This window comes from Lagopus leucura, unplaced genomic scaffold (assembly GCF_019238085.1).
Source record: "Lagopus leucura isolate 7727_CA_CO unplaced genomic scaffold, USGS_WTPT01 Super-Scaffold_760, whole genome shotgun sequence".
In the NCBI taxonomy this organism is placed as follows: Eukaryota; Metazoa; Chordata; class Aves; order Galliformes; family Phasianidae; genus Lagopus; species Lagopus leucura.
The window spans coordinates 5,919,401-5,940,916 of NW_024962257.1; the positions used below are offsets into that span (position 1 = coordinate 5,919,401).

The following is a 21,516-nucleotide window of genomic DNA, read 5'->3' on the forward strand; positions in this document are numbered from 1 at the left end:
CCTGCAAGAGGTGGAACACAGCCCAGAAACTCAGCCTGAAAACTCAGCCAGAAATCCACTAAAGTGCATTTAATTTGCTTCATGAACTTGTCATCAACATTTGTTCAAACTACACTAAGCCTAGTTAGGAAGACAAATTGAAGGTAGTTTATCTTGATTACTGTTGCAATTATATGTAATAAAACAATCAACTATTTTTTTCTTAATCAAGCATGTTCTTGGATACATTTAGTGCTTTGGAGTTTTTCTGGCTAACAAATCTTGATAGATTCCCCTTCCTTTGCCTTGACTTCCTTCTATCCTCTTCTCACATTAAGGCTTTTCTTGGACAGAAATCCCTATAGTCCCGTATCCAGTAAAGAAGCAAAAAAATATGTTGAAAGTCCTACACAAAGCTCTTATATTGTTCTCATAAGGAAGCTGAGAACAGCTTCAGCCCTTAGGTTGGAGTAGTCAACACCGAAGAAAACTAGCAGGCATGTCTGAGGTTTCTAGCCATTTAATTTGATCTAGTACCCACAGCCACTGCAGTGCAGGCAGTGAATGAAGACAACAGCAGTTCCCATTTTGCTTCTGGCATTTTTACTTAGCTCCACAATTTCTTTAGAACCAGCTGGAAAGCTTTATTCCCATTCAGAGGGCCTGGCAGCACCAAGAGATCAGGTTCTGAGAAATGCAATCAGTAACATGCAGAACAGCAGATCTGCTCACCCCTAAACCCACCACGGTTGCACAGTAAAATACTGAAAGCTGTTGTGTTGCAGTTGCATTGAAGTAAAAGGGATGTACATTACCTTGGCTTGGTTTGTACAAAAGGCAAAAAGAGATCCTGCTCTGAATTGTCCAAAAGCTGCAGTTCCAATAGAACACTAATTTTTTTCTATTGATTTGAAAAAGAAAAGTACCTAGCAACGAGCACAGAGCCATGCAGCAGCTGCCTGCTTGCAGTGAGCACCCTTCACCCCTGGCCTGGCAGTCCCCAGCAGGCTCTGAGCAGGTAACACACCGGTCCACCTCATCGTGCTGTATTCAAGGGAAGATTTTCAACGTAAGATTGACATCATCAGGAAACTGAGAAGCAGAGCAGGCAGGAGGTGGAGCATCATGGCCTTGGTACCAAGAGGGGCTGAGGACGGTGCTAGAAGAAAAAAGGGGCATCAGTACAAAGAAATCAACAATTGAACCATTCTTCCATGGGGAAAAGATCCTGTTGTGCCACATCCAGGGAAGATCTCTGGATTTTTGGCAAGGGCTCTCTAATCAATACCCAGCTATCCCTAATCAAATCATCAAGTCAAAGCCCAAATCCGACACACAGTACTTCAGGGTGCTGTGGAAGTGCTCATTCAGTTGAGATGCTCAGCTAACATGGATGCTTTCAGTGAGATTACAGGACTGCTCCTCATCTTGGACTTAGAAATTGCTGCAAGGCTTAAGGTTCCTCTGCAGAACTGGATTTGCTGCCTCTCCATGCTGGGAAGTGAAGGGTGCAGGTGAGCACTACCCAATGCATTTTAAAGGGGCTGTGTGGATAGGCAGCAGCAAATGCCAGTGAAAGAGATCTGCAATAGCCCAGACCAACAGTCTCTCCTCTCAGACACATGAACAGGTAGCAGGACTTTCTAAGGCCTTGGCACAAGCATGGCTGAGAACTTGGTGTGCTCAGTTCTCTTTATAGGCCAACAAAATTACCTCACTTCCACAAGGCAATTATTCTCCTTACAGTAACCCAAAGAATAAGTACTTAAAGCACAAAAATCAGAAGCCCTAACACACTACATACGCTGAAACTTGGGCGTGACGATGTTTATATAGCCTTCTTGTGTTCCCCCGGTGAGCCCAACGCCCAGTTTATCCAGTTCTGTTTGCTTCTGTCTTTGGGCCCATTCCTTGATGGGAGACACGTTCCTCCAACTTGACAGATCAGGCAGATTTATCCCCAGCAGGTCCTTAACCTCAGCAGGTGTCAGGCTCTAGGAGAAATCAAACACGAGTTACTGATGTAAATGCAGGAATGACCATACCCCCTCTAGTCAAGGATCTGATGAGGTTTCTGTTAGCAGAAGCATTCAGAACAACAAACTTGCGGTGAGAGGCTCCAGTTGGAACAAATCTTACCTTAGGTTTGGGTAATAAACACAGTGATTCCTCAAAACCAATTTCTGTTGTCTTACCATGACGTCTCCTTGACCCATGTAGGGTCCCCAGTCCCTGCTCTGGTCACAAAGCTTTCTTCCAAAACCAGTAATATTACTGCTAACACTCCTGTTAGAAGGTTTGCACTGTAGCCTAGTGGAAACCTCCTACTACCACTATGAGTGCTTGTTCTAAAGAAATTCCCCAGTAAGACTGGGTAGGCACCCATGGATAACTCCAAATTAAACTTCTAGGGAAGTTTCAGGTTGGTTTGCTGCTTTCCATTAGTCAGCCATCACTGTGAATTTGATGGAGCAACTCTTGATTTACAGCAATGGACAACATGACCAGAAACAACCACCTCGTAGGGCAGAAACACGAGGAGCTGAACAGCGTCAGCATTCAGCTTACCATCAAAGCATCTCTTCTCAAATTCACCAATGTACTAACATTCATGTTCACGTTGTCCTTCCTCAGAGCTCTGATATCCTCACCAGGAGCACCTCCTGTGACCAAAAAGAGAAAGTTTTACTCAATGCCCTCACACAAATGAGCAGTGTTGTGTATCTGTATAGGTTGGAGCATAAACTTGGTAGGCCTGGACTGCTAACAGAGTGAATTTCAAATGCAAAAAAAAAAAAAAAAAATAGTTCCTTTAGCTGCAGGGTTTTATGATGTTGGCCATCAAACCAATCTGCATCAACGGCCAGATGGAATGGGCAAGAAGAGGTTCACTGAGGCTGTGAATGAATTCTTGGGTTAACAGGGAAAATCCATGTTTTGTGACATGGGAAATGCCTATGAGATAAGCACTAGGCATTGGCAGCTGGATTTCCAAGGCACTTAGCAGATCTTGCCCAACCCAGAAACCCCGAGTCTGAATATTCCTGTGATAGTTAGACAGTCACTTAGGGGAATTTTAAGTCAGGTACAGATTCTTCCAAGAATATTTTATGTCATCTACAAGTTGGAAAAAGATGCTAACCTTCCAGAACTTCTAACTGCTCAGCTTTGAAGATTCCCAGATCCTAAGACAGTGTTTGTTCCTCTTTCCCTGTACAGACTGTTGTTTTACATACCTAGGTAAGGCTCAATAAGCATATAGTAGTCACGTAAGTAGTGCCGGTCTGAGAAAGCACGTTTTGCTTTAGCATACAGGATGTCTTTTGTAAGCTGTGAACAGGCTGAAGGATTCAGGGATGCCAGTCTGAAAAAAAGAAAAAAAAAAAAGAAAAAAAAAAGATAATGATGATGATTTAGGAAAATAAAAGTTCTTATTAGTTTCAACTTGAATAAATCCCAAATTCTTCCCATTAGACAGATGACGTATGTAGAGAAGCTCAATGAAGAAAATAACGTCTCAGTTGCCTGCTGAAAATGATGTGTTTTCTCAGTTACAATGGCTGTGATGGTGCAATGCTAACTGTGTGTTTGCAAAGATGTAGTTATGTAATTAATTTTACTTAGCAGTCCTTCAGAATCAACTGTTTTGCCTCCAGACAAAAGCAGGCATGCATGCAGACCATACTGGTTGTCACCCGAGGTGCAGTAAAAAGAATTCGATTGCAGATCTGGCAGAGTGGAGAACAACAGGCTTTTAAGCCTGGGCAGAGAACGTGCACTGAGTTGCTCCTTAGAATTCCTTTTACTGCATGGAGAGAAAGTAAACTGCCCTTGCTGATGGGAATGTGCTTCTACAAGAAGCTGAGAGCATTGCAATGTTGACTCACTTCAGGCTGTTGGGGTCTATCATATTCAGCAAGGTCGCATTCAGAGTGCACAAGTATTTTGTATTAATTGCATTCAGTGCAGTGGCATTCAAGGGGTTTCCCAAGGCAACGTATCGACTGATCACAGCAGCAGCCTAGAAAGACATTTTTTTCAAAAGTTAGCTTCATTCATGGTTTCATCTTTAAAAGAAAAACAAATGTGATAATTACAAAATTAAACCAAATCATTTTAAATCTACTTGTTTGGACCTCGAGGATGGGCCAATTATCTTAAGAAGCCACTAAGCTGGTCCCAAACCAGCAGCTCCCAAACCAGGAAATCCCCACCTGTTCATTTTGGAGGTCAAGCTCTAGCAAGGCAGCCAGCGTGTCAGCTGAAGTTATCTTCCATTTGCTAAAATCCTTCACGGTGAGTAAAGAAGCAAAGCGGTCCAGTTTGGGGAGCAGGCTGTCAGGATATCCATCAGGATATGTCTGTGGAAAGATAGTTGGAATTGCTATGAACACTTGTTGTCGTGCCTGTGTTCTCTGCAAGATTAATATGGAAAAGCCATAAAGGTCTCTGCAAGGAATGAAAACAAAAGCCAGCGAGATATAATGTGTGCATCTGTCATTTTTCTACATGAAAGCTGAGGGAAGCAGGCTTCAGTGAGGAAAGAAAACCTGCAGCAATGTGAATTGATTCAGTGAGCACCTGGAGCAGCAGAATGCCTTACAGTGGTGAAGGCTAACCAAACACTGGGCTACCCAAGAAGCAGCACAGTCTGCAGGTCAAGCCAAGTGATTATCCCCCTCTATTTGGCTCCTGTGAGACCTCATCTAAGTACTACAGTGTTGGGTTCCCTGAAGGGCTGGAGGCACAACATAGGAAGTGGGGTAGTGGGGCTGAGGGAATTGGGTTTTTCAATCTGAACAAGACAAGGCTAGAAGAGGATTTTATTACTGTCTTTACCTTCTGGGAGACTATAGGGAGGATGGAACCACACTCTTCTCAGAGATGCACAGTGAAAGGATAAGGGCCAAGATGCAATTAAAATCCCGATTAGGTATTAAAATATATTTTCACAGTACAAGTGGTCAGATATTGGAAGAGGAACACAGAGAGATGGTGGAGTTTCAGTCCTCAGAGACACTGAAACTCAACTGAACAAGTCCCTGAGCAATCTCATCAGTAGATAATTTGGCATTCATCAGCCTGACGTTACCTCATCCAGCTTCTCCTTCAGCACAACCAATTGCTCCTGACTGAAGGGGTAGTCCAGCATCTGAGCGAAGTAATTCTTTGCAGAGACATTCTTTAGGCAAGCACGCAGCTCCTCAGGTGTATAGTAAATAGGCATCAGCTCATTAAGAGCCGTCTCTGTTATCCTCAGGTCATCTGGGCAACCTGTTGAAGGAAGTATTAAATACACAAACACTACTGCCCAGCATTAAATCATTTTTCTTCAAGCTCTGAGTGCTCCAACTCTGGAGACAGACAAGTATGCCATCATTCCACCCTCCTCCTGGGCAATCCACCACCAAGTGTTTCACAGCTTAACTCAGACATATTCAAGGAGGCCCACAAGCACTGAGATCAATCCTGATACAAGAGGAATGCTGCCATTATGGATCAGAGAAAGCTCCCATACCAACATCACGCTTCTGCCTAGAAGGCAAGAGTTCTTCAACAATGGTGGCCAGCTGTGCCCTTGACAGACGTGAATCACGTGCAGAGTTCTTCAGCCAAAAAGTTAGAACATTCTGCAAAGAAAATACTCCATCAGGGAGATTCTGCAGCATTAAGCATATCATCAATGCATTAGGTTGCTACTCACACAGAAACATAATTGCTGAAATACTGTGGGCAGAAGACTTCTGCTATAAGCCTGGAGACCTTTCTTTGGTCAGCCAAAGGCAGATTTCTAAATGCCTGAACTCGAGTAACCCACCTTGGGGACCTTCTGCCAGATGCTGTGATCCAATACAGGAATCAACCCTGTGAGCTCATTCAAGGTAGATGCTGACCACACTTGAGGAGGCCTGCAGACAGACATCGATGGGATCAGTTTCCAGAAAGAAAGGAAAACAACACGAAAGATGCCAGCATTGTGTCTATTATGTCCACGTAACATAGTAAGTTAAGAAAACTTCTCAATCACTTTCTATCACAGAAAACTTTATTCCAGTGGATCAGAAGCAACTGTTAGTAACACTGGGGCAGCTGTATGGGAAAATGGCATTTAACAAACACTTTTTTTTAAGTGTGAAAACCAATTGCCAATTCAGTGCCAAGACCTTTGAGCATTTGACACAGGAAGGAAAAGTAATTTGCCTTTCTGGACAACGTCTCTTAGGTATAGCCAGGGATTTATCATCTGCATCTGGCAGTTTGAGAGATAGAAGCAGAACGTTTTCTGGAAGTCAGAATCTGATGAACATCTAGAGCTCTTCTGTGCTCATCAGCACCACCTCAGAGAAGTTTGGGTAATGAAAAACAGACCAGAGAAAAGGCTTCTGTAACTACAGCAGGTGAGACAGAAACAACTATATATTTTTCAGTAGAATTCCAGCCAAACTTATGCATTGAAAGACATTCAAATGAAACAATGTGAAATTCAAAAGCAGTGAATTATTCAAGTGTATGATCAAGTTGGTCAGCTGCAGTTCACTTAGGTCTCAACACGACAAGAGTTTTTATTTTCTTCTGAGCATCAGCAAAAATCCATACCCAAACGTAGTGTTGCCACTGCTGATCACACTCTTAATAGCCTCCTCTTGATCAGGCAGGAAAGATTCACACTGGCTTAATTCCTTCAACAAAGTCCCAGCAGAACTTCTAATGTATTCTTCACCCAGGTCACAGACCAGATGACCCAGAATCTTTGCATTTTCCTTGTTTACTCGTGTGCCTGGAATTTTCTGGAGTAACACAAGACAGAGAGATTAAGTAGAACTGGATCCCACTGTGCAAGAGCATTTTTGCTCCTTCTGACAGCTGACATCCCCAAACTCTCCCCAGCCTTGAGCAGAGCTCTCCCTTGCCCACATACCAAGCACGCTAAAGCTTCCAGCAGCAGCTGTTTGCGCTCTGACGACTCTCTTTGCAGAAGATCAAGACTTGCTTTCCCAACATTAGCAAAGTACTGCTTACAGCTTCCTGTTGCTGCATAGTCTGAAGGGCTAGGAAGACAAACACTGTGAGTTCTGCTGAATGATACAGACGGTCAGGTTCAAGGCTGTTCAACATATACTCTGTTTAATATAATGTTTTCCATACCCACAGTCTAAATTCTATGCAGTTCTTCTTCCTAAAGACCACAATCCACATTTTTCAAAAACTCAGTTTCACTTTAAGGGCTCCTTCGTAAGACTCGGCTTAAAATGATTCAGGATTTGGATACAGAACCACAGTGGATAAGCTACCAGAACAAAGAAATCTACTCTACTGTCTGTTTCATCTGACACTGTAAGAGAAAATCACCCTCAAAAAGGCTAAAAAGTACCAAAAGCCCACAGTAGTTTCACATCAAGACAGAAATAACTAAGAAGAGCTTCATACTGTTTTACTATAATACAATGTATTATACAATTATACAATTACAGTAAATATACAATGTATATTTACTGTAATACAATGGATAGTTAAATCTGAAAGGCATCAAAGCTCTTTCAAAAGCTTTCTGCAATCTTTTTTTCTGTAAGAATGCTTGAACAAATCAGAAATATATGTCAAACATGAATTAGTCCCTACTAGCTGGCTTATAAAGTCATGCCTCTTCTTCTCATTCAGGACTAAAGCAACAACATGAAAAATGATAGCACATATACCTTAAAAATAGCAACAGGTCTTTAGGATAGCTATCCAAGTCCTTGGGAATCCCACGCAGCATCACCATCTTCGCTAAGCAACTCAGCTGAAAGCACACCAGAGTTTGTAGCAGAAAAGGAAAACAGTATAAAACGATAGGGGAAAAAAAAAAGAAAGAAAGAAAAAAAAGATTTTACTTTGCCCCAAAGGGAGAAAGAAAAAGGGATAAATCAGCCCTGAGAAGCCTTTGGAAAAATTCAAAACTGGGCACCTGAGACCCACTTATATTTGTTCCAGTCCTTTAAGCTGAAGATCTTTTGTTCTTGCTAAACAATCCTAATTAGTATCTCCACTGCAATACCAAACACCATTTGGGAACACAGGAACTGACCTGGTCTGCTCCTAGCTTGACATTCTTCCTCTTCATGACTTTGGCCAGCTCCTGAACTCTCTCTGGTTCCATTTCATTGGCAACTGCACACGTGTAGCCATGAAGGACTGACTGGGAAAGCCTGAATGTTTACAGAAAGCAAATCAGAGGGGCAAGGATTTCAGGAGAAAAGCCAGTGATGACCCCCTGAGTATAAGCACAAACCTTCCCCCACCTCAAAGCTTAACACTCTCAAAACTTCATCAACACAACATCGCTAGTCTTGACTTTTGTGGGAGATCAAGAAGCCATCGCTGCTTACACAGATATAGTCTAGAGATTTTGCTGGAAGTAGAATTGCAGGGACAAATTCTCCACCCCAAGCAATACTGCTGTACTGAAGCACAAGATCAGATGTGCTTTCTGTGTATGACACATATCAAAACTGAAACAGTCTCACACAGATCCTCATCACAGCAGTCTCACGACCTGGGGGAGCTCAGGAAGAAGTCCTTCTATATGGAAAAACTGACACTGTGAAAGCAGCATGACATGTCAGATCTATTGTTCTTCCAGGTACGTGTGAAGGCTTTCATCATTTTTCATCTCAGATACAAGAACTGACAAAAGACACGTCAGTCTCACTAAATGTAATTCTTGGAATAGCACCACATAAGACTGACAGGTTGTCTGATTAGAAATGCTTTGCCAAGAAGCAAGGTTCCCAACTGCAGTCTGAGCCAGCAGTATTGTTTTAGAAAGGAAGTCTGGCTCACAGGTGTATTGTGACACCATGGTACACCTTGGCACTGCATGCTTGTTGTCTGCATGGTATTTTCCTGTCTCTTGTTATAGATTAAAAAAGATCAGTCATGCATGATAAAAGAAACAGGGATAACACGAGCCAAGCAAACATGGAAAACACAAGGAGAGCAGAAAAACACTACCTGCTGAAGTCAGGCTCTGTCCTTATCACATCTCTGAAAAACATGGCAGCCTGTGGAGCAAAGCCAGATGGTCAGTAGTTAATTACGCTCTTCCACATCACTACTTGTATTTTCAGGCAGACTTTAAGAGTGGACTCATAGCTCTGCAGTGTCCAAGAGTGACAGTGAGGGCAATACAAGCTGCTAGAATGTTACCTGGTCTCGAGTCCACATTTTACTGTTGAGATCCTCAATGCTGAGCTTCTCATCCTCAAAAATAAGCAATGATTTTGGAATGTAACTGGCCAGAGCACCAGGGATAAGTTTAACTAGGTCAGCCGGGTTGCTTACACTGGAGGAAATCTGAAACAACAACAAAACTAAATAGTACTTGTAAAAAATCTAACGTTACAAATTATTTCCCATTCAACATATACATCAGACTAGCATGAGACTAATACCCAAGGCCCCAGTGAGAGGGAATGGTTCTGTTTCCATCAGTTTCCCAGCTCTTGGCTTGATGCTCTAAAAATCCTTAACAGGCCAGAAAGGAGGAACACTCCTCCCTGCCAACCCAAGCAGTACCTCAACTCTCGAAGGGAAGCTGCAGAGCAGTCCTGTGGTGAAGGAGGTGTTATTTCCCTCACACATCACCCAGAGCCATGACCATCCCACTGCCCCAACATATGCTATGTGCAGGGCCTGTGGTGCTGAACATGCCAGCAGTTTTCTTGTAGAAGGTAAGATGAATAATAACAAACTCAGATGCTGCAAGGTTAAAATAACGGCCAGGAAAAGCGAGGAAAGGTGTTCACGTCCTACAGTCACGCAGGGGAAATGACACAATGCATTGCTAGGGGATTAATTTACCCTAGAAGGGGCCTTTTCTAAGATGAGCCCTCACTTCTCACACATTCTAATTTCAAACAATGACAATAACATTTTCTTGGCAGCTTCTTATCACGTCAGTGGCGAGTAGTTTCCATGTGCGTCCCCCAGAAAACTGTCTCTTCTGCCCCAAGCCCTAAGAGGCTCATCAGAGCATGCTGGCTGGCAGCCAAGGACATCCACGCTGGCACCGTGATGGGGATTGGGAATGCCTGTCCTGTTGCATGCTCTGGTTAGCAATGACAAACAGCCCAGAGGGAATCTTGTCTGTGTGCGCAGGTATGTGTCAGTGCCTGGCCCCGGGTAACCAGTGTTCTTGGTTGTGAGTCACTGGAGCTTCACTAATTTATGACATCCATAGAGAGAAAAGCAATTTCACCTTTTCCACAAATATCCTTTTCAGAGGAGAGGGCAGGGCTGCTATTTGCTGAACAAACTCAGGCAACTTAATGGCTTCCAAGATCACTTCTGGAGGCAGGCTTCGAAGCGTGCTGCTGTTGAGGCCAGCCACCAAGCTCCCTAGCTTTGCCAGGCTCTGTCCAGAAGAAATCTGAAAGATAATACATGCAGGCATGAGTACATGAAAGACTAAATAGCACTTGCTTACAACTAGCTATGCTAGGTCTAAGGTGCATTGGTGGATTTCATCTTTTATACCTGATAGCCAGAGTTGAGCAGTTTGTTGATAATAGCACTGGACTGGTCAGCATTCCAGCCACGAACTTTACCCAGGGTAGGAATCGATGCTTCCAGGTCTTCCCCACTGATCTTATTTTCTATGTCAGACACAGACAGCCCAACAGCAATCTGGCCCAACACCCGCAGCACAGCAGGAGTGAAACGCTCAACATTCCTCACCAAAGAAGATACAACCTGTAAAAATCCCACAGATTCAGAAAAGAAAGTCAGAAGAGTAATGATGTGTGCCTATTGGATTCTACAGCCTTTGGATGCCTTACATGGCTAGATTTTCTGCCCCAAATTTGTGTGATTAAGCCTGTTCATGGACTTCTACCATTAAGACTTTGCCTATCATAAAGCATGAGCCAGACAACACAAAAAAACAGCAAGATGGGTTCTAGGACTGCACACGGAAGGAGGCATGAGAGCTGAACCTTCAATCATCAGAAACATCGCCTAGTTGAATGAAGAACTGAGTCACAGGGCTGGGCAGATTACCTGCAGTTCCTCTGTTGTCAGGGATGAGGGAGCACCATTTCCCTTTATTCTTCCGAGCGTTGTGTTCAAGGTGCAGCTGTTACTGATCCTCTGGGCCAAGCTCAAAGAATCATCCCTGCTCAGGTTGCTCACTGCAGAGGGGCTCAGGTAGCAAACAAATCTGTCTGGGAGACTGCGGGTGGGACACCAGGAAGAGAGGTTGACAATCTGATAGGCAGTGATTCTGATCTTTCTTCTTTTTCCAAAGGATGCTCGCACAGCCCAAGTAACAATGCAGAAGGGCAAACAAACAACTCAAATGATAAGAATTATTTGCTGGCACAGGAAGAAGGTACTTGCAAACTGATTACCCTTAGGTGGAAATCAAATGAAAGCAAGGCTTGAAGCATCATTTTCATCCCAGGCCCCCAGTACCAGCTCAGCATCAACACAAGGATCCTTGGAGCAGTAAATCCTGCCCATGACAGACTGGCTGTCTGACACACCAGGGATTTAACCTGCTCTTCTTTGTCCTGCACAGACACAGAGTCCCATTTTCTCTTCACTATTCAACAGAGCAAAACCAGAGCAAAACCCTCCCTTGCCCAAAAGCATCCCTAGACCTCTGCAGGGAGAGAGGTGCTACCTCTGGTTTCAGAGGCTGCCTGCCACCCAAAGCAACATCCCCAAAAGAACAGAAGTGCACTTCCAAAGGAAACGTCACCAAGGTCATTTACTGATGGCCTACATACCTTCTCACTGAAGCACACACAGCAGTTTCTGTTTTCCCAAAAAAAAGAGAGAAAAAGGAACTGTGACAGGAATATGTATACAGAACCACATTTGAATCCAAGGGAAATTACTTGGTAAGAAACTCACCATTGAGAGCGGGGCTGGAGCACTGAGTAAGGAGAATGAGAGAAAAGAGAGAACCATATTCTGCAGTTACAATGGTAGTACGGTCTTATTTGTGATCATTTCATACAGAGAAGCATGTACATACAACCAATTCATACTTGAATCTGGCTTGAAACACACAAATATCTACACTCAGGCCTCCTCCCCTGCTATGGTTGGGAACTGCCATCTGCAAAATTGAGATCAGTATTGGCTCTGTACTCTAAAGAGCCAGAAAGTCACTCAGGCATTAGAAGCAATGGGATGGGCTACTCCAAGGATCTGAGTGTGACCAGTGGGTGTCACCCTCCTTGCACTGCCTGGTGACATGTGTGCACTGCAAAGACCTGGAGAAGCCATCCCCACCCAGTACACCCATAACTGAGGGACAGTTAGCCAGTTGGCCCACATCATAACGCACAGGCATTGGTTTGTGGCAACTGATTTTCATCATTGCACCAGGAGGAATCATTGCTACCAGGAGGAATCACGCTGACCACTAACCCAGACACACTTTGCAAGCAAAGACATATTTCAAACTCAGTGTTTGTCTTACCAGATATGTCCCAGCAGGAGCTGCGTCAGCTCCCAGCCAACCTGGAAGACAATGTGATGTGATTTTAGCAGCACACTCAGGACAGAGGTTCATTCTCACAATTCCCATCTGGCTTAGCAGATCCCAAACATCAGTCATCTCTCTACATCATTCTGACACAGCATTTCACAGAACCAACTGTCAGACCTTCCCCTTGTTCTGACTTTGTGACAGCTGTCTGACAGGCAGGCATGAGGTGCTCCTTGATCTACTCAAAGTCTTTTTCCTCCCAAAGAAGAAAGGGGAGGGAAAGGGGCAGAAAATACTCCTGGAATGCTCCTTCTCTCCAATATCTCTCTTGTGCCAGGACAAGATCAAGGTAAGAGATCAGCCCAGGAGGCCTGACCCAGCATGCTTACGCATCCCTGATGGTCCCAGCTTTGCAGCTTCTTCCTGCTTCTTACAGCATCCACATTGAAACATCAATTGTAGCCAAGCCTGCATTGTATTTCACACACCTCCAGCTAAATCCTTGAGTGGATTAAAACCATCCTATGCTGCAGAACTGCACACAATGCAGGCCGTGCCACTGTATGACAGCCATCACTTCAGCCTTGTCTGAGAGCTTGGCAGGGATTTACTAAATTACATCAGCCTGTCACCGTTGGCTCTTGGCAGGTCCATGCAAGTTCTCCACTGCTCTACACTTTGTTTTTCTCAACTTTCGCACTCTTCTTAATGTCAACTTGCTTTTCTCCAGCTGATACCAGGAAGTTGGAAATATGGTGAAATGCAAGCTTAGGAAACCAAAACAGCATACACAGACTCAATTCTCCCTGGCATTACTATTGTAAAGAACAAGAAACCTGCCAAGCTCAGCATCTTAACAACACAGAAAAAAAAAGAGGGGGGAAGATGGGGAAATCCCATGTGACAGGGCAGAATGAATAAATGCAAGAAATGCTACATGAAATGAGAGGCAGGGAGAAGACAATGATTCAATGATTTGAGGCACCTGAGGTGATGCTGGCAGGCTGACAGGCACAACTGAAGCAGAGTTGGTTCTATTGGTGTGTTTTCTCATGGTGTGTCCAGATGTAAAATAGCTTGTAGGGATGGATGAGAGGAGTCCCTAATCAGTGTAACAGCTCTTTGGATTACTAGCTGCTACACCTTTTTAAATCATTTAATTAATGGAGAACTGTCACTAACCAACAGGCAAACAAACGATAACCATAGCTGGCCAAACAGAGTGCTTTCCTCTAACCCTACCACACATTAGCTTTACTCTTAGGCAAAGTCCTGAAAGAGTTACCAGGACCACAACCACGAGTTGAGAGCCAAAGGCCATTGCTTCCCTGCTTATAGACAAAGCCAAGACTGTTTCTATCCATAATAATCACTTCCTCCTCCTCTCTGGTTTGGACCTTGGAAATACACAGCCAAGCCCTTTGCCCCAATCTTGGTAAGTCCTTGTACACGTTTATCTTGAAGCATGGCAATAATCCCATTGAACTGGAAGAGCAGCGTTCAGAGACCCATGTGGAAAAGGAGGAAGGTGGGGGGCCTCTCTGATCCTACAGGAGAAACTCAACTCACTATCACAACCATCCTTGCTCTGTGATAAAAGATGCCTCATCTCACCATTGCATTAAGAGACATTAATTCTTCCAAGAAACCTATACAATTCTGCTGAACAAACTTCACTCCTTGTACAGGATATCAACATAAAATTGGAAAATCAGATTTTCATCAGTTTCCACAATACTGATCAGTTTTGAACAGCAACAAGCGCGTCATTAATGAAATAAAGAAAAAAAAGCAATCTGTTTATTTGTTTTCCTTCCTTAATACTGATAACCAAACCCACCACAGAGAAAATGACAGTCTCTTTATGCAGCTGCTCCCCAGCTGGCATCTCATTAGCTTGTTTGTAATGTTACAAGTCCATGTTTTATCATCACTGAACTCGTTACAAAGGTGATCCCAAATCTGACAAGGAAGAGAGAACAAAGCGCCGACACTTTGGGAAAGTAACAAAGACTGCTTTGGAATCCCTCAGCACCAAAAAGCAGGAGGAGGGGAAGAAGGGGAATACAAACAGAACCAGCTAAGGCTATTTTGTAAATAAGTGCCTTCTGCATATCCCAACAGAAGAAGCCATCAGCAGACAGCTCCGCAATGACGGGACGGGAAAATTAATTCCACTTCTGTCCTTCTGCTCTGTTCATTACAGAAATTAATATATTTTGGCTCAAGGATTCAGTAATAAACCAGTTCACTCAGTAACGAACCAAAGGCTGAGGACTGCAAACAACCACCACAGTAGCATCTGGTGGTATTTCAACACAGTCTTCCCTTTTGAGGGTTACCCCAACCACAGCTTCCAGGACACCCTTCCCCACGCAGCAATACTCACTGAGCACAAGGAGGAAGCCAAGTTGCAAAGGTGGCATTTCTGCAGTGGTCTTCAGAGTGCCTGTGCCCACAAGGAATCACCTTATTTCAGCCAAGAAAAAAAGCAGAAACGAATAATACTTAGTTGTAAAAAAACCAAACCTGGGTAGGAAAGTTAAAAAGCGTTCATTCAAATAACTGCTTGCTGAGCTAATTTACACACATCAACAACCTTCACAAAGCCTACCTGAAACTGGATCCAAAGCACGTGAAGCTACTTGAGGGTATGCTCAGCCTGATCTAGTAAGGAGAATTCAGTTAGTGAAGCTAGACTCACTGCTATCAACGCCTTGAAGTTGGTGGTGGGCTCTGCTCCGCAGAGGAAGACAGCAGCTTGCACAACCTGCCCAGATGGTTAAATGTGGCAATCGCCTCCCAACCACCAGTCACTGGGTCCTCACTGTGCGGCTCCCTGATCGTAGAGGGCTGCTTTTCACTGAGCAAACCAGGGTGTGTCTCTGGCTTCTCAAAATTACATCTGAAATTACAGGATGGATTTGGAGCACCAGACACACCTGTAAGTCCTTAAAGATGCAAACGTTTAACAGTGCAAACAAAAGTGTGGTTTTTTGTTAGTGCTGAGCATTCCCTTGGATACCATTGGAAACACTGATCTCAGAGTGTCTGCGTAGAGTGAGCAGGACAAGAGCAGTGAATAAGTGCATTCCCCCCATGCTCCAAATTTGACTCGTTTGCCATTCATGGGATGCAACAGTTATACAGCTTCAGAACTGTAAACCCTGAGATCTCTATCTCCCTATCACCAGAAACAGCCTTTCTCTCAATAAATCTGCACAATTCCTAGAATATAACTTCATGGAATTTCCAGTCCTGCCAAGCTGCTCTAATTAAAACATTGTTTACTTTTTGCAATTAAGAGCTTGCATTTGGTTACAAGGGGTCTGTGTGCAGTAACTGCATGCTGCAGGAGACAAAGAATGACTTGATGGACTTGTCCTGCTCCTTAGGCTGAAAAACACATGGAATGGGTCCTCACAATCTCCCCAGAACTGTGCATCAGCAGTGTTCTCCAACTAACTGTAAGCCTACAAGCACTTCAGCAAGGAGAACTTAGCAAGCACAATCTGCAAGACTAAAAGTGAAACCAGCTGCAGATATCAACAGGAGAGGGATATTAAACTGCCTTCTGTCTGGTTCAGACTTTGTTTCTCTGACCCTCAGATCTGAGTCCTCAAGCCAATAAGAAATTGTCCACCATAACTCTCTCAACTTCTTTGGGTGCAAACGAGTAATTCTGCATACTCAAATTTGAAAATCTGTCTTTGGTCACTTTATCGATGTTTTTTCAAGGTTCCCATAAGCCATTTAAGTCCCAGGCTCAGGCTTGTCCCATCACACCCACCTACAACTCCTGTGTTTGTGGCAATGCAGAGAAAAGCTGGCGTTGACTCACAGCACCACCACATACCCAAAACCGGCTCCCTCCCCACTCCCAGTTTTCTTAGCACGCTTAATATGTTTATCAGCTATTTTGAAACTTGTACAAGATTACTGATTCATACTTATTGTTTCTCTGACCTAGGAGTCCATAGGATGCCACACATTAAACCAACTCATCAGCTTCCATCTAAGCTATCCATTTCTGTGTAAACTTGAAATGCATCATTTTGCAAATAATCAAAGTTCAAAGCAAGAAGCTGCTTCTCCAGGAAATCCAAAAGAAGTCTCCCTGAGACAGATGGAAGATCCTTCAATCAGGTTTCAAATATCTTAGCTTTTGGTGTCTTATGCCTTTCAGAAAGTCCACATTGCAAGCAGGCAGCTCACAGAGGAAGGTCAGGTAAGCCCGTGTTGCTGCTGAGTCCTGATCATGCTGCTGGAAGAACTGCAGGTCCAGAAAAGAGTTGATGAAGAAAGCAGCAACATGGCACAGCATGGCTCTGCATCTGCAGCCAGATCCACTGCTTCTCACGGGGGTATCCGAAGGTGAAACGGAAGAACAGGATGGATCTGAAAAGCAGAAAAATCAACAGTGAGCCTCATCAACTGATGAGGAAACCAGGGGAGGGGGCAATGCAGAGTGTCAGGATTTTCTGCTTGTGTTGATCAGGTAATCTGCGTACCTAAAGAGTGTGCCAAGCAACCCCCCCAACGGGGAGAGACGCCAGAGTTCACGAAGGCAAGGAGGAACTTTCATCTATAAACAAACTGTTATTTTTCTTAGCTCTGTTCACCAAGTGGCTGAGCAGAAGCATCAAGTATTTGGCAAAATTCTGATTACTGCAATGAATAAGGCTGGAGCTGATTTATGGCTTTGTATCTGCTCAAGTAAGCGTAAGTAAGAGCTACAGCTTCCTGAAATAGGCTTCTGGCTAGAGGATTTTTGGATGTGATGCCATATGCAGATTGACTTCATAGCACTGGATGCTGGAAACAGCAGTTTGGCCTCCTGCAGGTTTTCCTGCACTTTCTACACGCCAGCTTTACCCAGCCACATCATCACAGTAGCATTAACCATGCGTAGCAGCACAGCTTCGAGATGAGGATAAGATTTGCAGATGGGTGGTCAGACAGGAGAACATCACAGCCTCTCACAAAGTGACATCAATCTAGAAAAGTAGATTTGATAATTTGGTAATAACCCTCGTGCTACCCAGAAAAGACGTGGTGCAGGTGCTTCATTCCTATTATCTTAGCAACATGAAGCAATTCAGGCAGCAGCTGTGACTAAGCCAGAATGAGATATTTGCAGCCCACACCTGGTAGACAAGTCTTTCAGGGGATGGAGTCCAGCACGCCCTCAGCTACCACCTCTCCAAAAGCAAAGCTCTCCCTGTCATTAACTTCATTTCCACAACTTGCCCTTCGTAAGCCCTGCTCTCCCCACCTTTCATGGACTTCTCTCCCTTTGCAGCCCCTCAGTCACAAACCAATGGGAACACAGAGCATGTAACACAAATGCTGATAAAACTCCCTGTTGGTGCGAAACAGCTTGAGGTCCCATCTCATGTGAGAAGCACAAAACTGAAAGAGATTTCAGTCAGCCCTTGCCCCGTGGTACCAGTGGATACAGCCCTGCTGACAGAAGTGCCTGCAGCCTGCATTGGCATGTGAGGGGGATTTTAGAGCTCACCTGTACAGTCACTTCTAGTTCAGTGCCATTACTGAGACCTCTCTCCGCCTCTCTTCCTTCTTGCATTCCTCCCTCCCTGCAATCATCCCTCTCCTGAAACTGCAAATAATCCAATGTCTTTATGTCACCTCCTCCTCAAACGCATAAATTTCCCCGCAATAGCAAGTGGGGAATGAATCCTAGTTTTGCATCATGATTTCTTAACACTCACACTGAAGGGTCATGGAAGGAGGGCAGTCAATGAAACCTGCAGAGGGTGGGTAGAAATGGGCCAGGCCTAAAACATCGTTTGTGCCATGGGAAAATGAGTCAGTGCATTCACAACCCTCTACTCTCCCAGCCTGACAGAGACATCGAGGGCAGCTCAAGTATTATTCAGCAACACTAAATTGTACAATTGGTCGTCGATGTGTTCCTGCCATGTTAAGCCAGGTGTGGCAGCAGGCAGTAAATCTCTCCCGATCCCATCTCTGCCACGCAGACCACACGCCCTGCTCAGCCCAGTCGCTGCATTTCCCTGTAGCTTTCATGCAGAACTACGGGGGCTTCAGGCTGTCTCAGAAAAGTCAGATCTCCCATTAGGTAGACAGAGCTGGGGAAGCAGAGCCAGGCCAGCAGATACATGCTCACATCGCAGACAAACTTCCCATCCAAACACGGGTCCAAGAGCAAGCAAACTGCATGGGAGACCACTACCCTAGGGGGGCTAAGAAGAACATTTGACCATGAGTTTGTACAAGATGTGGTCAGGCTTTCACTAATGTCAGACCAGCGTTGAGCTCATCTGCAAGCCTGCATGGGCTACCACAACTCACAGGGGTCACACAGCCCTACTGTGCGCCCCAGAACCAGAAAGAGAGGTTTAAGAATGGGAACAACAGAGTACAAAATAAAGTTTGCTGAAGAGAAACCAAAAGGGGCAGTTAAAAAAAAATAAAAACAGATGGCATAAAAATTGTAAAAAGACATACTGAAGGCTGAAAGCAAACACATGCTGCCAGGGAAGAAAATCAAACTGCTGTGATAGTACAGAAGGGCAAAGAGGCAACTGGAAGTGAGGAGGCATCTTTCAAATAATTGACGTTTTCTGTTCCTACATTAGTTGCTTCATGAAAAAGAAAACTGTCAGGACCCAGCAGGGACAACACGATCCAGGTACAAAGAGAGGATATGGAGACATGCAACTCTAACAGCAAAACTAAATTAATTCTTTTTATCCATGTCCATCACACATAGGTACTAATAGAAATCTAAGACATAAGCAGCTTCAAGACCATAAAGGCAGTGCTATGATACAGTCATTGCTTGCACCCAGCTCTTATTTTACCCTCCCTGTACAGATCTCAGACTTACTGGGACTTGGCACACAAAGGAAGACTCCCCCACAACTGAATTAAGCCTCTGCGAAAATTCTCCTCTACTTATCTCACTAAAAATGCAAACAAGGAAACACTACTAAATAAATATCCACACTTGAGAACTGTGATTTCATTGGCATCAAACCAATCACTGCTCTATGGCTTAGTGCTTCCATTGCAGAACAGTCCTGCCTTCGCTCCAGCTGCTCTTGACTAAAACTGCTGCTTCCAACTTGCAGAAAAGAAAGGTAAATTAGCTTAGGTAAGGTTATACACATTTCAGGGAAGGTAAATTGGGGCAGGAAAAGCTATATGATCTGTCTTGTTGATATGTCCATCACTGGATGAGGTCGGAGTTCAGGGAGAGGTTTGCAAACTGGGGAGTCTCAGGGCAGCAGAGAGGAGATCCGAAAGCTGTCCTCCAGCATCCTCATCTCACATCCTTTTTACATGTGGTTTGCCACGAAGAGCAAGGAGGTTGAACGGTTACAAGCTGAGATATAGGCGGGGGGTATGAAAAGGACATGTCTTTGGAAAAAACAGAGACATTTATGATGGTTCCTTAAGACTTCATTTTCAGTTCCCAAAAACATGAGAGATTGTTCCTAGGTTAATCATCACACGGTTTATGGTCTCTGTGGATTTCTTGTAGCAGTAAAAGTGGCCACTGGTTCAGAAAGCAAGTGAACAATACTCTCAGACCTACTAACAGTGCAAGTGTAGTTTCAAATCGACAGGGCTGACCCTTATCTTGGTGCAGATCTTCCAAAGAATGCGTAAGCAGGTCACATCCTGCTCTGTGACTGCAGAATTGCTTACCTACTCGTTAAATGTCACCTGGAGAAATTTTTTTAATAAATAAGGCAGTACTTGGTTCAACACGCAACTCGTTTCACTTCTGCTTGCTTAAGCATTCGGTTACAAGCAGGAAACATGTGAAAATAAACATTATTGGCTTTGAGATGGTACTGTGCCCACACCTACAAATTCCAGAGGGGTCAACAAGAACCTGACACTGAAGGTTTGTTTCTGACAGTTCATGCAAGAGCATCAATGCTCACCTCCATGCACTAACAGGTCTTCACTCAAGGCTACTTCTGAATTGCAAAGGAGAAGACAAGAAAGCCAGAGGTCTCAGAGACCTGCCTACCTTCACACAGCCCATTCCTTGGCCACCCCAGGAAAAAAAACCCAGTCCTGATTTGTCTCCTCCTCCAGTAACTCCACAGTAAACCCTGCTCTGGACACTCAGCACTCCCACTGCACACTATTAAAAGAAGTATCACAGAGACAAATAAAAAGGCAGAGGAGCTGATTAAAGAGTGGGGATAAAGAGGCCAAAGAGCACCAAATATTACTAGCAGCTAGAAGTAAAACTCAACCATCACATCACCCCTTGTCAGAACTTCACATGAGATTCTGCTTGTTTTCTACCTCCTTCTCTATAATAATTTTTGAGTTGCACAAAGACAAAAACCACATACATCTAACAGTCAAACCTCCTGAATTATAAGCTTAATAAAACTGAAAAAGAAGTACTGTGAAATCTGTTCTTCCTCTTTCTTGGCAAGGTTTCTGTTCATGTTGGTATCGTGACTGGCAGCACTGGAGCAGAAGTGTTTAACAGTGCCCTAGGCCTGTTTAGCTGGGTACAGAAGTCCTCCTGACAGATCAGCAGCCAGGTTTAAGAAACATGACCAGCTTTAAGGTAACTGACATCGGAAAAGCAGAGTTCAGCAGCGAGGCTCAGAGCTCACACATGGTCCTGGGAGCCCAGCCCAGCCTTGAAAGACTGCTTAGAAAGAACCAGGCTGTTACAACGTTGGGTCTTTGGCCATTAGTTCTGGCTGTACCATGAAACTCACACAATTAAAAGCATTTGGCATCCAGCACTCCAAGAACAGTGCTACTTGTGTCAGCTGCTGTGCTGTGTTCTCAGTTCTTCCTGTGAACAGGTCCTCCCAAAGCACACACCTTCTACAGCACCAGGTATGAAAGGGTGAGGTGCTGAGGGTATCCAGCAATGCTTCTGCTCCATCCTGCCCTGAAGTACCGTCAGCACTTGGACATCTCTATTATGCACTCAAGTGCAGCAAAAAATAGCTGTAATTGTCAGGCACTCCTTACTCTCAAGTACAAAGCAGCTCTGTACTCTATAGCTTCAAGAAAATGGTCTC

General features: G+C 44.2%; 1 protein-coding gene across 1 annotated transcript; it reads right to left on the reverse strand.

Moving 5' to 3' along the window:
- Positions 1–483: 483 nt before the first annotated feature.
- On the reverse strand, positions 484–15,358 carry LOC122176152 (mesothelin-like). Its single transcript, XM_042864463.1, has 23 exons — positions 15,075–15,358; positions 14,850–14,929; positions 12,452–12,492; positions 11,878–11,899; positions 11,751–11,778; positions 11,020–11,191; positions 10,498–10,713; positions 10,220–10,390; positions 9,169–9,315; positions 8,974–9,023; positions 8,048–8,168; positions 7,677–7,762; positions 6,899–7,028; positions 6,577–6,767; positions 5,798–5,888; positions 5,498–5,609; positions 5,072–5,253; positions 4,194–4,340; positions 3,867–4,000; positions 3,216–3,343; positions 2,548–2,642; positions 1,784–1,973; positions 484–1,138 (listed from the first exon to the last, which is right to left on the reverse strand). The coding sequence occupies exons 2-23, from the start codon at positions 14,884–14,886 to the stop codon at positions 1,044–1,046; spliced, it is 2,586 nt and encodes an 861-aa protein (XP_042720397.1). The 5' UTR covers positions 14,887–14,929; positions 15,075–15,358; the 3' UTR covers positions 484–1,043.
- Between the last annotated feature and the right edge of the window lie 6,158 nt (positions 15,359–21,516).

Excerpts from the sequence above, each read along its gene's own strand:
- LOC122176152 (XM_042864463.1), bottom strand. The coding sequence starts at position 14,886 with ATGCCACCTTTGCAACTTGGCTTCCTCCTTGTGCTCA. Across the intron at positions 3,344-3,866 it reads ATAGACCCCAACAGCCTGAA|ACTGGCATCCCTGAATCCTT; the intron begins GTGAGTCAACAT and ends TCTTTTTTTCAG. Across the intron at positions 1,139-1,783 it reads CGTCACGCCCAAGTTTCAGC|CACCGTCCTCAGCCCCTCTT; the intron begins GTATGTAGTGTG and ends TTTTTCTTCTAG.